Raw genomic sequence first — 16,691 nt, 5'->3', positions numbered from 1 at the left:
TGACATATCTGAAAGTGAGGCTGTAACTGTGTTACAGATTGTTTTGGAGTATAATCTATTGCTTTATGAAGCAGGATCATTTTTACTTTTTAAAAGACAAAGACTTGTCTTCCAAGTTTGCAGTTTCTTTCAACATGTAAAGAAATACAACAATATTTCAAGCTCACATCTGGAACACTCACATTTTTAAAAGAAGAAAATGTTACAAAAATGAATGTTTTTTATATCAAGAAAGCGTTTTGAATTTTCCTTTCTAGTGATGCAGTACCATTATTCAGCTGTTGACATTAGGACTACAATTTTTTTCACTCATCAGCTCACATCCAGCTCCACTTTATCAGTTACAGAATAACTAAGGGGGGGCCAGAACCAAACATACTGTAGATGAGAAGTCAGTTCATAACAGGGTACATTTGTGCACACATTCACTCAGGCAGGGCAATTTTAAGTTGTTTTGAATATGAGAGTAAAAACGAGTTAGCCAATAAAAAACCAGCTTAAATATGGAGAGCAAATGCGATCACCACACAGACACATCATTCAAATCCAACAGAGTCTTGTGCATATGTTAGTCAAGGACTGTTTGAAGTGGGAATGAGAGCTGAAGGGTTTAGGAAAGGACAGATTTAAAAGACAGTAACAATTGTAAAAATATTTAGAATATTACTAGCATCTGAACTTAAAACTTCTGATAAGGAGCAGTGGAAGCATACGATTCAAGGAAAAGTTGAATTACACCTCATATTACCTTCTACTGAAGAAAGTACATTTTATATTATATAAAGACAGTAACATAAAACAATTCAATCAAAAAACAAGTATCCCACTGTCTACTTCACTCAATGTCAATTATCTTTATTAGGCTACAAGAAAAGGAGAAAACTTCCCAGGAAATGGACAAAGAGATTTAGGAAGTTAAAATTATATGAAATTTCTCATGAATGTAAATCTCACACTATTGCCATTTCTCAATACAGAATACAAGAAAATGTCTACCACTTTACTTGGTAACTTATTCTGTTTGTCTGTGGTTCTCTATGTGAAGAAAAAATGCTGAGATGAGATCTGTTAGAGGTACAGCAAATCAGTGATTGGTAAACTAATTGGAACAAAAACCTGCAGCCACAGGGGTCCAATGAACTGTCCTTGGAAACCACTGGTTTTCTAAAATAGAGGAATAGAATTCCTGAATATGAAGTTTGGAATTACTTGGACTTATTGAAATTTACCACCTAGCACATTGTTAACTTGCTAATAATGAAACATGATGTCATATCTGAAGAAGATGCTGCTTATCAGATACATCTTCTGTTAATTGTTTTGTGTGACTGACTGTCAAAGCAAAAGAGCAAACTGGAGTAAGAAGAACATTTAATCTCTAGTGAATACATACATAGAAGCTTGGGCACGTGAAATTCTGCAAAACTAGGCATGCACATAGTAAAGGGCAACTTAACTGTGTAATTGTGAGAAGAATACAGACCAATGTAAGGAAAATGTAATAACTTAAGCATGCACGTGAGGGCTCAAAAATAAAGAAATTTAGTGAGACTAGCACGGTGGCGCAGTGGGTAGCGCTGCTGCCTCACAGTTAGGAGGCCTGGGTTCGCTTCCCAAGTCCTCCCTGCATGGAGTTTGCATGTTCTCCGCGTGTTTGCATGGGTTTCCTCCCACAGTCCAAAGACATGCAGGTTAGGTGCATTGGCGATTCTAAATTGTCCCTAGTGTGTGCTTGGTGTGTGTGTGGGTGTGTGTGTGCCTGCCCTTGGTTTGTTTCCTGCCTTGTGCCCTGTGCTGGCTGGGATTGGCTCCAGCAGACCCCCGTGACCCTGTGTTAGGATATAGCGAGTTGAATAATGGATGGATGGATAGTGAGACTAATCAGGGATAATATATATATTATCACACACATGCTCATAGGAGAAGGTTTACAAGATGAAATTGTGTAATTTCTCAGTCGGACCAGGGGTTGATGCTGCCTTCTAACACTCTCTCCTTTTGTCCCTCTGCAGACTAACAGAACCAATCTCCCAGTAGCACTGCCCCTGTTCCTCCCTCAGATGACATCACTTCCAGCACCATATGGTGACGTCCTATCCAGTCCAGAACCCACCTCAACAGACATCACTTTCACTTTCCGCACCCCGAAACTCCTTGTTTTCCTGCTTCTGCAATATATATATACTAGTCATTAAGCCCGTTACAATAACGGGCGCTAGAACAGTAGTGCATAAACATTAGTAGGAACAGTCTATATTAAATGGCAAGGGACTTTGACCTCATTCTTTTTGTTGGTCGTATTTTTCTTTGTCTTTCAGCCTTTCTTTTGTTGATGTTTACTTGCTGAGCTGACCGTTCTTCGTGGGCTGCCGCCGTATGTAGTGTGTCTTTAATTTTCTGTGACAGTAATACTGTCTTGTACGTCCGCTGGCTTGTACGTCTGTAATATACCTTTAATTTTCTCTGGCGGTAATACAGGCGTGCGCGTTGGTAATATGCCTTTAATTTTCTCTGACAGTAATACTGGTTTGTATTTCCGTAAAACGCCTGTAACTTTCTCTGACAGTAATATCGCGCATCGCACCATGCCCTGCGCATGCGCACTTCACCAGAAGACACACACACACGGACACCTGGACACACAAAGGGATTTTATTAAAGAGGATATATATATATATATATTGTGGAGGATTTGGACCAGGACACAAACAGGCAGACACAGAATGTCCCAAAACACAAGTTTATTTACAACCCCCACCACAGTGTACCAAAATACCACAATAAAGGTCCTTTCTCACTCTCTCTTCTGCCGCCTCCAACTCCTCCTTCACAAGCTCCGTCCTCTTCCACCCAATTCTGACCGTTGAGTGGAGTGAGGTGGCCTCTTTTATACAGCACCCGGAAGTGCTCCATGTGCTCTCTAATTAACATCCGGCAGCACTTCCGGGCGTGGTGGAAGTGCTGCAAGTGAGTTCAGCTCCTCTTCTGGCAGCACATCCGGGTGTGGCGGAAGTGCTGTGGACCACAGTTCTAGAACTGTCCAGGCACCCCCTGGTGGTGGCCACATCTATCCATATCCCCCATGTAATCCAGGGAGGTCTCCCCCTTAAGGTCCAGGGAAGATACTGCCCTTTTCCCAGTCCTTCCCTTCTTCCGGCATCCCAGTGGGGCAAGGTCCCTGGACAGCTGTCACAATATATATACCCGAGAAACCTAATTGTTAACCAGTTCACTTTGAACTCCATAAAAGACATGTTTTTTATTTTCAGTCTGCTTTTTTAGAATATGGTGGGGCCTTCCCAAACCTTTCTTTTCTTTTACAAAATATATACATTACAGCTTGCCTGAAGAAGGGGGCTAAGTTGCCTCGAAAGCTTGCATATTGTAATCTTTTTAGTTAGCCAATAAAATGTGTCATTTTGCGTGACTTTTCACTGCAAAATATACAGTATATATTGTGGTGGGCGGCTGGGGGCTGTGCCGGAATGCCTAGAAGGATTGGGAGAGGGACTATGCCTCCTCCGGACCACGAGAGGGCAGCCACCCTGGCTTGTATGGGGGCCATGGGAACTGAGCATGGAAGCTCAACCCTATAGGGGCCTGTGGTCACTGCCAGGGGGTGCCCGGACAACTGTGAAACCCTGGACATCAGCACTTCCACCACACCAGGAGGTGCTGGCAGAAGGACTACCAGGGATGCCAGCAGTGCTTCTGGGTGCTCATGCGGCACTTCTGCCACACCAGGAAGTGCAGCAAGAAGCTCATCAGGGGGCACCTGGAGCACGTCCGGGTGAGAATAAAAGGGGCCGCCTCCCTACAGTCATTTGCTGGAGTTGGGAGGAAGAGGACGAAGCTCGGAGGAGAGGAGGAGTGGAGGCGGTGAAGCAAGGGAAAGATTGTTGGAAGGCCCAGACTTTGAGGGTGATAGGGGCACTGTGGGCGGTGCGAGACTGTGTTGGGAACTGTAAATATTGTGAATAAAATGTGTGTGTGCTAGAACCATTGGTGTTTGCCTGTCTGTGTCCAGGCTGAAGCTCCACAATATATATGTGTGTGTGTGTGTGTGCGTGTGTGTGTGTGTGTTTAGAACAATCTATAGTAGGCCATTCAGCCCAACAAAGCTCACCAGTCCTATCCACTTAATTGTACAAATATACAAAAAGGGGAGCCAAAAATAAAAGCTGCACAACCATGTTAATGCCAAAGCAAGTTATCTTTGGCAGATGGTGTCTTAAATAAGACTCTCAGATAATTGCAGATGTAATTAAGGAATCTTCTGAGAGCCCTAATTGACTTGGACTCGGATGAGGGAGAGAAGACAAAGAGACAAACTAAGAAAAACATAAAACAGCCTCAGATAAGTGGAAGGGAGGGGACTTGGGGGGTAAATTACAAAAGAAGACAAAACAAATTAAAATGACCAAAAAACTGAAATTCAAACCTGTGAAGTTAGGGCAAGGGCCAGAGATCAGTGTTAGGGCCCCTTTGCTTTGTGATCCTTATTAGTATTTATCTTTTTTTTTTTTAAATGGGGGGGCCGGGGTTTTTTCCTGTGTTCATACTCCTCTGTATTGCCCTTATCTTCATATGCTGGTTCTTTTAAAAAATAAAAGCCTTTTTGACTAGCATATTCTCCACTTTGGAATAACATTGGGAAGAAAAGAACAGGTCTTCTTTTAGATAAGTTCAGGAAAGATGTGTGATGAAGAAAAATTGTTTTTTTGATTTTGGTCATATTAAAACTGTTTTTGGGTAATCTTAATCCAATAATTTTTTCCTAATTAATCTGAACCTAAATTAAAACATTACTGTACTTAATTTGTAATTACACTAGCTGTATAAGATGGTTTTTGTTCTTTTTCATTATTCTTCTTGATAATCAAATGTCTCACATAAAATATCTAAATTATTAATAAATAAGGAACACTAAATTTGGAATATTAAAAATCTGAATATTATTTCACTCTCCCCTGTTAAATTATTTAAAATAATTAATCAGAAGGAGCACATCCAATGCAATATACAATTCACAAATCTGAAACCTTCATTTAAAGTGCACTTATATTAGTAAATTAAATGGTAAATTGCTTTATTGTTACAGGCAGCAATGAAATATTCAGAAATGGAAGACAAACATATCTAAATCACACTAATAATGGAGCAATTTCCGTGAGGCATTTTTCATTTTATCTACAGAGAGCTTTTAGACTTGCGTCTTGTTGACTCAATGATAGTACGGTAAACAAATATCTCTTAGCGTCTTAAAACTTGGCATGGACAGCAATCGTGGTAAATGAGACATGCTTCCCAGGCAATTCAGGAAAGAGATTGCAGCTACAGTATAATTTATCATGATGAGTCAGCTTAAGCACCTACTGGTAGAGACTTTATAGCTCAGCATCTTAACTGTTTCTCACCTTTTTCTCCAATATTCCCCATGGATTCTGAAAAGAAGAAAACAAAAACATATGATTATGTTTCCACTTTCACAGGGAACAGTGAATAATACGCACTTTGAGCTTACAAATATGACTTAGTGCACCAAAATTATATATAACCTTTTGCAATTATTTTTTTTTCCATTTTCTTTCAGATATTGCTACAAATCATCTTCAACCACCACTCTAGAGATTGCCTTCTCTTATTTTCAAAAAGAGTCCACCCAATTCTGCATTCTCAGTGCAGTAGGAGCACTAAACATGGCAGTTATAGAGAATAAATGATATTGGCTGGTAGTTCTTGTAAATCATGGACTTGTATTTGTTCTGAGAATTTCGTCTTGTGATGATCAATTTTGTACCCTTGTCCCCAAAACAGTCCCCAGACTAATATTACCTGATTATGTTGATCTGTTTAGTAAGTCACTTTGGATAAAAGCGTCTGCTAAGCAAATAAATGTAAATGGTTGATGTGAATGAATTTCACACCTTCTATATTATAAAGCTGTAAAGCTCAGCAGTACATTACATTAAAAAATTGTATTATCCCTCTTGCTTCTGTTTTTCCACATAAACAGTACACTCTGGGTATGACTGTTTTCAATATCGATAAAAACGTTTTCAAACCCACAGGGCACTGCAACACACTGACAGGGGTGAGAAAAGTAATATATGCAGTGAAAATGAATTACTAAAGCAAAAATTGTGTCAGATAAAAATCGCACTGTAACACTCACTTCCATAATGTGAGCTGACACATTAAGCTGCCACTCACGTTTATCACTATGATTTAAGGCTTCTCTACACACTGTAAGTTATTCTAGTACATCATGTCATGTTATAATTGTCTTTACAGTTCAAACAGGTCTGGCAGAGGGACACAGTCAGGCAAGGCAATGTAAGAGTAGAGTTCTTCAGTCTCATGACTCCAGGGGTCTGGGTTTGAATTCTGGCCCTGTCACTGCCTTGGGCCACTTTTATACCAGACCCTTGTCGTAAGCAATAAACAAGACTGCTGGGAACGGAGAACAGTGCTACAAAAGAATGAACTGAATCAAGTCAACGTGTAAACTGACACACTGGCACTCTGTCAAGAGTTTTTAGCTGCCTTTCAGCCAGTGCGGCTAGGAATAGGGAGCTGCGCCCTGCGGCATTAAACTGGATGAAGAGTACACAGGAAATCGATGGATGGATGGATGATTTTATCTTTTTATCATTAGCTTTCCTCTTTACATCTATACTCTAGTGGTTCTCAAACTGTGGGGTGGGCCTCCCTAGGGGGGCACGAAGATGTGAAAAAAAGAAAACAAGAATCGAAAATATGAAAAATACATCTATTGAAATCAACACAAATTAACTTAAATTACATTCTGATACTAGAAAAATAAATATAGAGTTAGCTAAATGTCGATAAAAGTTAAGTAGGTATAATAAAATATGTATCTATGATATAACATTAATTAAAAAAGAACAAATTGGTATTAGTGGGCTCCTTTCAAAAAAAACGTTAGGGGGAGGGCGCGATTAAAACTGTTATGAAAACTCGAGTCGCAAATACGTAAAGGTTGAGAAATGCTGCTATACTCTGATTTCTGCCTTGTGCAGTTTTTCTGAGTTGGCAGTTATTCTTCAAAACGTATATAAGGGAACACATCTGTTGCCATTTAGTAGTAATAAATCATTAGGTGAAAATGCTGCATTTCCATGATTTTGTTTATTTGAGGTAACATGCTCAGACTTTTGATAAGTTTCTCAGCTAAGCAGCTCTGCTTCAGATTAGCTCAGTCACAGTTTGTGTGGAAACATTCTCAATCTCTATATGCATTAAAATTGCTAAGTTTTTAAATGAAATTATTGGGGTTTTAACCCAAAGAATTCAATTTTAATGTTTGTTTTTTTGTTAGAAAGCTTCTTTCAGAAGTTATTAATTATTAAATGTTATTTTTTTGACACTTTTGTGCAGTTTTGTTGTATGGGCTGCTTTGGCAAATCTATTGGTGCCCTGCTGTGTATGTTATTAGCTGTCAAGTGTATAAAGGTCAGCTCTGTACACTAGCTGGTATTGGAGATTGGATAACTGTACATTATATGCTTTGCTTTTGATCTTTATACCCAGTTCACCCAGCTTTTTCTTTTTGACTTCGCTATTTGGATTCTTTTAGGCTTTGACAAAAGACAGGACTTTTTGGTTGAAGACTTTGCTTGGTTTCTCAATAACATTTCATTTCCTGATTCCTTATTGAAAAGAGATATCTCTGCCTTTTTCTGAAGGCAGTTACAACACTGTGTCCATGTGGATTTTCTGCTGCATCTCCCATTTTCCTCACACATCGTATAGTAATATATGTTTAGTGACTCGAAATTGGCCCAGTGTGACTATGTACAAGTATGTGCAAGAACCTGTCCTGTGATGGACTCATACCCTGTCCAGTGTTGGCCTTTGCCATTCAGGCTGGTGCACAAGTAGAGATGAATGCTCAGAATTTGACACATAAAGATTGTAAAACAAAATATTGCTCTGTGCAATAATATTCTCTCCTCCATTCTTTCTCATGATGTTGACTTAACTTCCCACCGCCAATGAGACATCACACCAAACACCGCTCATAAAGAGGACCAAATAGCTCAGAACAGATACACAAGTTAGCCAGTCTAAGAAATTAGCAATTAAAACTGGCAGACTGAAAAAAATAAGTCAAATCCAAAAATCAAAAAAGTCAAGAAAATATTTTGACAGAGAGTAAGATTTCTCAAGTTAGCAAATGGTCATTGCTTGGTACACAAATAGTGAACGATTATAAAATATGAAAAGATGGCCAATAAAACTACATGACCACACATGCACATACAGTCATGTCCATAAATATTTGGACAGTGACACGATGTTCTCTTTTTTCTGGCCTGGGGTTCTAGACTTCAGACAGTCATTGACTGTAAAGGAGTTTCAACCAAATATTGAAAATGATCAAATGTTAGTTTGTCCAAATACTTTTGAGCCCCTGAAAATTGGGGGACTATTATGTATAAAAGTGTCTGTCATTCCTAAATGGCTCGTGAGATATTTATGGTAAATCCATTAAATTAAAGCTGAAAGTCTACACTTCTGTCACACAATGACTGCTTTATTTCATATCCATTGTGTTGACCAAAATTATGAAAATTGTGTCACTGGCCAAATACTTATGGACCTGACTGTATAACCACACCCTTAATGATATGGCATACACGGCATCTTCTCCACGCTGTGTATGGGAACTCCACCATGTAGAGTTTGCCACAGAGAGTTTAAATAACTCGGAACATACACATAAGTCAAGTCTAAGCTTTCTTGCATGATTTACTGGATGTACCTCGTTGTAAACTGAAATAAACAAACACAAACAAGCCTAAATGTATTTACAGTGTGAAAGAATGAGTCTCAACACGTGAAAAAGGTTCGGGGCAGTCACCCTTATATTGTCCCTGGCTGCAAATGGGTATTCAAATGAAGGTAGTAGTGTTCTCTTTGAGTTCCAACACTGAACTGATCTTGCTTAGAGAAGATGGCGGCTTTATAAGCCGAAACTGGAAGTGATGTCAGTTTGGGTACCAGAACCAGAAGTGACATCAGTCTGTGCCCATACTGATACCCCCCCCCCCCAAACACCCCCCCGGATCCGGAATTGATGTTGTTGATGTTGACTCAGGCAGGTTTTCCTGTATTTGGCCTACAGAGATAACAGAGAGGTAGGTTTAGTGTACCCCACCACCCCCTGGCCTGGCAGACCAGGCTAATTACCTCCACTTGGTCCACTCTACAAGCCTCCTAATCGAACTTGTGTGACAACAGGTGAACAACAAAGCCAGTATAAATAAGAAACATCATTTACAAAGCAGTACATAGCGGACCATATACATTAAGCATTAAAGATGTCACAAAGATGCAAGGTAATCACGCTTACAATGTGAGTGATCTCCAGGGTGGGATCTTGATGTGTGATATGTGTAGGCAGACCCTGGAAATTATATAGCTTAAAGATATATTTCGGACGTGACAGATGAAGGTGTTGCCTACATGATGCTTAAGGTCAGCACTGTAATCAGATTTTCACTATGTGACCTACATTTCTTAAGAGTGCTTCATATGCATTTATAACATCACTGTGAGTGCAGGACGGGACTAGCAGATGTGTTAATAAATCAGACAGTGGGGTGCACAGTCCAACAAATAACAATCTCAGCCAACATGCCGGACAGGAAAGCAACCAAAGTCTAAAACAGAATGACGTCGTCATCTGATGTCATTTATCTGGGGAAAAAAAATCAAAACAAAAGTAAAAATAAAAGTAAACTCTTGACATTGACGCTTTCCTCCTAACTCTGTACTCAAATCATCTCTTCCTTCCTTTAGGATAACTTTAAAACTATTTCTGAGGTCATTGATGGCAAACTCCAGGATCACTTTTGGGGTCGGGTGGCCCTTCTTTGCTACCAGGAAAACAGACTAGAACTTTCTCTAGCAGTCCCAGGTATCCTTGCACTTCAAATGAGCTTCCAGTAGCCACTGAAGGGACGGGTCTTTCAGGCAGTCTTCTGGCCAGCATTGTTTCACGTGTTTGTCCTTAGGACTTTATGCACTTTAGTGACCTACACGTCTTCTACAGTCCTGCCAAGGCTTCTTGGTTCCATTCTCACTATTAGTAGAGGTTCAAGCACCCCCAATATCCATGTGGACACTTTATACTCAGTTGCAAACCTCTCTCTCTCATTCTCTGTATCATGCAATGATGCCCCTGCCTTTAGTGGTACCATACATGACCAAGTCTACCATCTCTATACCAGGACTGTACAGACGCCTCTGCTTTAACATGGCTCTTTCCGTTCTCTGGAGATCTCACATAGCACTGTCCTCTTCATTGTGCCACTTTGGTGATGCCCTTGCCTCTCTAACCTCTTTCCATCCGGGGACCCCCTTTCAGTATTTTATCAAGCGTGCTTAAAAAACAAAATAAAAACCACAAACCACACATATTCATGGTTGATCACTGCAATAACTGCTGTTCTCACTTTTATAATCTTGACCAGAGATCACAGCACTTACAACATAATGAAGGTAGAAAACAGCAATCACTTTTATTTTACAAGAAATATATGCCCACTTTACCAAGTAAAACCTAAAATTGGAAGATGGCAGAAACCTGTCACCATTACACAGTTATCATAAATTCATAGCACTTTAGCTTCTTATATGATAAATATGTCATAAGCACTTAAACAAAATATACTGTATGTCTCCTAATAGTAAATACTGTTGGAAGCTGTGTTTTGAATTTTTTTCCCATGAGTAAGACAGAGGTTTCACAGTAAGTTAGCGATATGTATTAATCATGGTGCCAGAGAGTGGGGATGTGTTGCATGTTAATTAGAACATGCAAGTAAAGATTTCACTGTACTCTGTACATGTGTGTCGTGGACAAGGAGTCCCAAGCACTAAGAGTTTCAAAGCACACAATTCCAAAGTCCTTCCAATAATGTCCTCTAGAGGAAGATATCACTGGCAAACCCTGGCTAGTAATAAGGGCAAGAAAAGAAATTTTTATAAAATAAAAAGTTGCATTCTCACAAATTGATCTGTATACTGTAAATCATAAAATGTTGCCAGTAAAGGCAGTCCTAGGTGAATAAATCCCCAATACATAATCCAAACATCGTAGTAAAAAAAAAAAAGTAAGAAGATCAAAATTTCAAAATACACAAAAGACACAAGCACATCACAAATCACAATTAAACTCGTCACTCTCGTACACTTATTGAAATGAACCACTAGGAACTTTGGGAGACCCTCCAGATTTATAGGGCAGAGGACAGTTCCTGGTAATGAGTGGCCAGTGGCACCGCTTTTTGGGCGACCACCCACAAAACACAGTTGGCTTATATACATAAAACAAAATCAAAAACAAAGAATAATCCCCATAAGTGACAAAAGTAACATTAACATATATAAAAAACAAACATAAAATGTGAATTTGAATAACACCCAGGGAAGGAACCCTGGCTGAAACATGACAACGTGACAATAATAAACCTATAAAAGATGATCAGGCCTGAAATTAGAGGATGTGAGATCTAGGCACCAGAGTGATGACTTGGTAGGAATGCTGCACTCAAATCGAGTCCCCATAATGAGTTACTGTTAAAAGTGATTCTTTATGAAAAAAGAACATGTCCAAAAACACATTAGCAGCACATCATTAGCTCGGCACTTCCTCTGACTGACTGATTCGTACTATCAGAGCTACAGTGCCCTGACGAGGAGAAGAACACAAGTGGGAACAAAGCTTTTTAAGCAGACAAGTCAAATAAAAAAGATACAAAGACAGTCCACTTTAAAAAATGCTTGCATTCCCTACAAAATAGTTTTATGGACTGACTACCTGAAGTTTAGCTCATTCCCATCCTGTTCCCCGCTCCCAATCACATCCTCAGCCAACCCTTATGCTTTGTTTGAGTATAGCTAGGCTACTATTTGGGTCATTTTATCCTCTGTTAGTTTAAAGTGCCCGCAGTCTGATGTCTGATCCATGTTTTGTCTTCCACTGTATTCTGCTTGAAACAGTGTAAGTCTCGGTGGGTCAGGCCCTGGCCTTCATCTAGAAAATGGATCGCCTGACTACCTCAGCCACTTGGACGACTTAAATGAAGTATTAAACCCACTGCAGTGTTGCCATTTAAATGTCATCTCTACCTCTCACCTTGTTTTGAATTCTAGTTTCTGAGTTGTTGAAACCTTATATGGTCTCTGGCTCCCAACAACACTAAACTAAAAAAATGAAGGAGCAGAAAATAAGTGGGTGGGCTTCCAAGATCCCCCTGAAGCACACTGCCATGTACAGCTTTATGTACAAACATTTGATGAATATCTACAATTTTCAAGTGATCCCCTGTATCTTAAATACAGAATAGTCTAATGGGAGAATTCTGTAAATAGATTTGCACTCCCTTTTTTGTTTCATTTGCTAACATAAAACCTTCACAGTAGAGAGGAGCCTTATTAATTATGTATAATAATATTGTGTGTCGCAGTACTTGAGTTATAGTGCTCTCTTGGGAAGGCTACAAGAGCCACACATCAAATGCATAGTTAATAACTCTCTCAGAGTCAAAGATTTTAACCAACTTTTTCCATGCAATGCACGAGAGGTGAATTCATGCTAAGCAATGTTAATAAAATAAAATGACTTTTTCAAATCCATTCTTCATCTAACCAGTTTATCCAGTTCAAGGCTGTGGGGCCACTCCTGACAGCATTGGATGTAAGGCAGGAACCATCCTTGTGCTGTGTGCCACAATCATTATACTACAGGATGGCACCAGAAACAGCAGCCCTGCTCACGGTAAGCAGCAAACACAGCCAGGTGACTCTACTGGGAAGTCCCGATACATCCTGGCTGGCATCCCGGCTGGGATAGGGAAAGGTTTCTTACTTGGATATGAGGCCAGCCCTTCAGATGCATGGGATGGAAGGCAAGGATAATTCTGCCTTGGCCAAAAGTCAGGAAGGAGATACCAGAGCGGAAGTGGGTACACTGGCATATCAACAGGGTTGGACCAAGGAACAATACCTGACCGGGTGGTCAGTGTGATGGAATGACAGGGGGAGACAACCTGTCAGGACTACATGCTCCCCTGACAGGTTAGGTGGCAGCACCTATGGGCAACACTACTTGTACAAAGGCATGCTGGGAATTGTAGTCCTATGGAGGAGCCTTGTTGGGGGGTTCTGTAGAGATCTGCGATTCCCTGCTTTTTGGGGTTTCCACTTGACCTGGAAGTGCTTTCAACAGGCTATGCCCTAGCACTTCAAGATAGAAGAAGCTGCTCAACTTCATCCGGAGGGGCTGGAGTCAGGTGGAAGATGACAATACTCGCCTGGAGCAGTGGAAGGAGAGAGATGAAAAGAATTGTGCAAGTATTCGCACAAATAAAACTTGCATTTGAACCCGGGACTTGTGCTGTGGTGGATGTATCTGGGGTTTGGGGCACTGCAGCTCCTACTAGTGGTCACAATGTTTTCTTTCATTTTGTTAGTTCTGTTATGTGTGTTCATGCAGTAGATGTGCCCTTTTCATGGCGTATTTCGTATTTTAATTGTGGAGCTGTATGTCTGTCCCTACAGACTCCTTTATGTTGAGGGATTCATGGAACAACATTTAATTATGGGAGCTCCTGTGAAAAGCACCACTTAGAAATTGATGAGAAAGTGAAGTGCTGCTGCTGTAGTGAGAAATGCACCCTTCCGTCTGTACCCCAGAGGCTGTTGTTGACATTATCATGTCGAAGTCACAGACAAGGGAGTCACAAAAATCTTGACAATGTGTAATCAATGCTTTCCCACTGCTTTTTCAGGCGCAACCCAGTAGTATAATGGATGTTTTTGTAACTTCAAAATTACTGATCACTGTCTATGCAAGGGTTGGCATTTTCCACTCAGTCTTACTTTTTGTGTCATTTTAGAATGTAAAGATGTTAATAAAGCAAGCAGGACCAGGAGATTAATTAGATCAAATGGATAAAACCTCTTAGGATGGTGGTTTCCAAATTACATCCTATGGCTAAAGGATTTTAACCCAACCAGTTTTTATAATCGGTGCATCAGGAAAGGAAGACTATTATTCCACTCTGGACTTTGACAGTAAAACTGAACTTTGTGTGAGCACTCAGTACTAAACAGTGCAGTGTCGCCATCAACAGAAGAGGAATTATTGCTGCCTGGGTTACATTGCCACTGCTAACTCAGCAGACAAAATCGTTAATTTTTTAACTGTTTTGAATAGGCTGATCGGTGCAAGATCAGAAGTTCAAGCCTTGAAAGGAGGCTGATTTGCATTAAAAGTGTCTGTAAAAAGTTGGAAGTTTTTACATTGTATTGTTATACAATATTGACTCACATTGGATTTGTCTTTTTGAACACAGATCAATGGAAAAAGACTTTAATGTCAAAGTGAAAACAAATACCTGCAAAGTAATCTAAATTAAATACAAAACTAAACACTAATTTATTCACCCCGGTATTTAGTAGATGGACCTTTGGCAGCCATTCCAGCTTTGAGTCTGCATGCACAGGTCTCTATCAGCTTTTCACATCAGGGCACTGCAATCTTTCCCCATTCTTCTTTGTAAAACTGCCCAAGCTCTGTCATGTTGCATACGGATTGTGAGTGAACAGCTTTCTTCAAGTTCAGCCACAAAGTCCCAACTGAATTGAGATCCAGATTCTGATTTGGGCACTGCAGGGCATTAACGTTGCTGTTTTTAAGCCATTCCTGTGAAGCTTTGGATTTCAGTTTTCAGATCATTGTCTTGCTGGAAAACAAATCTTCTCCCAAGGTGCAGATTCCTTGTAGACTGCATCAGGTTTTCCTCCATGATTTCAATGTATTTTGCTGCATTCACTTTACTCTCTACGCTCACGAGCCTTCCAGGGCCTTCTGCAGAGAAGCATCCCCAGAGCATGATGCTGCTACCACCATGCTTCACGGTGGGGATGGTGCACTTTTGGTAATGTGCAATGTAAACATGTTATTTAGTCTGATGGTCCAAAAGTACAGCTTTGGTCCATTCAGACAACTGAACACTATTACAGCTGACTTTATGGTCTCCCATATGTGCCTTCTGGCAAACTCTAAGTGAGATCTAATTTGCGTTTTTTTTAACATTGGCTTCCTCTTTGCCACTGCCCAAAAAAGCTATGACTGATGAAGCACCCGGGCAAAACAGTTTTTGTTTGCACAGTCTCTCTAGTGTCACCCACTGTAACTTGTAACTCCTTCAATGTCTCTTAGTGGCCTCCCTCTCTAGTCGTCTTCTTGGATGCTCACTCAGTTTTCATGAATAGCCTGCTCTAGGCCAGATTTGCAGCTGTCTCATACTCTTTAAATTATTTAATATTTGATTTATCTGGAGGGCGGCACGGTGGAGCGGTGGTAGCACTACTGCCTCGCAGTAAGGAGGCCTAGGTTTGATTCCTGGGTCCTCCCTGCGTGGAGTTTGTATGTTCTCCCCGTGTCTGCGTGGGTTTCCTCTGGGTGCTCCAGTTTCCTCCCACAGTCCAAAGACATGCAGGTTAGGTGCATTGGCGATCCTAAATTGTCCCTAGTGTGTTCTTGGTGTGTATTTGTGTGCCCGGGGTTTGTTCCTGCCTTGCACCCAGAGGCGTAGCTAGGGTTTTCAGCGGGGACAACTGAAGATTTCGTGCCCCCTCCTGTTTGCCAAAATGCAATGGGGAAGGGAAAAAATTTTTTAAAATGGCACCCCCTGGATGCTGCGCCCGGGGACAGATGTCCCCCCTAAAGCTATGCCACTGCTTGCACCGTGTGTTGGCTGGAATTAGCTCCAGAAGACCCATGTGACCCTGTTAGGATATAGCAGGTTAGATAATGGATGGATGGATTTATCTGGACTCCAAAGGGTTTTTAGTGACTTCAATATTTTCTACCATTCATCCCTGGACTTGTGCTTTTTCACATAGTTACTTGCTGTATTCTTTTTATCTTCATCGTGTAGACTGGACCACCGTACTGACTAACCTCAAGCTGGCCCTATAATCAATTGATATCCCTTGGCAACAGACAGCTGATCTCCACTGAACCAATGATGTGACATCTAAAACCAATTGGCTGCAAACGTAATGATTTAGGTGTGTCCTATTATACTGTTGGAGGTTAATACTTGATCAATGAGGTTGTGCTTTTTATTTGTAATTTAGACCACTTTGCTGAGATCTGTTTTCACTTTGACATTAAAGAGTCTTTGTTCAGTTGAACAGTACCAAAAAAGCCAAATTAACTCCACTCTGATTTAATTCTGTATAACAATATGATATGAAAACTTTCAAGGGGTGAATTCTTTTTATAGGCACTGCAGTACAAACTATTTACAAAATACTGAAAATGCTAATTAATGTGGAAAGAAATGATTGCCATTTTGCCTCTGGTTCCTACAAGAACTGAATACTGATGTTTAGTCTGCCTGAATAAATCAGAGTATGCAGCGTAGACTGAAGTGGCAGCAACTATTTACATTAAATAATTGCATCAATAAAAACGATTTGCCAGTAATATTTCTAAGCATTAGCTAACTCCATGGCACATGTAATAGATGCCAAATGTAAATAAGAAAAATGGTTTTGCCTGGCTTTAAGCTCATAAATGTACATTTAAGCCTTACATTTCTTCAAAAATTTAAGTCACTTATTTCTTTATTAAATCTATCACT

At 40.3% G+C, this 16,691-nt stretch overlaps 1 protein-coding gene across 1 annotated transcript in view; it reads right to left on the bottom strand.

Annotated features, from left to right (window-relative positions):
* Nucleotides 1–16,691, bottom strand: part of zdhhc2 (zinc finger DHHC-type palmitoyltransferase 2) — a 234,048-nt gene that overhangs the window by 108,104 nt on the left and 109,253 nt on the right. Inside the window, exon 2 of the mRNA XM_028802046.2 lies at nt 5,418–5,444. Within this exon, the coding sequence (XP_028657879.1) occupies nt 5,418–5,444 (27 nt within the window). The remainder of the gene's footprint in view (nt 1–5,417; nt 5,445–16,691) is intronic.

This window comes from Erpetoichthys calabaricus, chromosome 5 (genome assembly GCF_900747795.2).
Source record: "Erpetoichthys calabaricus chromosome 5, fErpCal1.3, whole genome shotgun sequence".
Classification (NCBI taxonomy): Eukaryota; Metazoa; Chordata; class Cladistia; order Polypteriformes; family Polypteridae; genus Erpetoichthys; species Erpetoichthys calabaricus.
The sequence above is the reverse complement of the archived record's forward strand: the minus strand, read 5'-3'. Positions and strand labels throughout refer to the sequence as shown.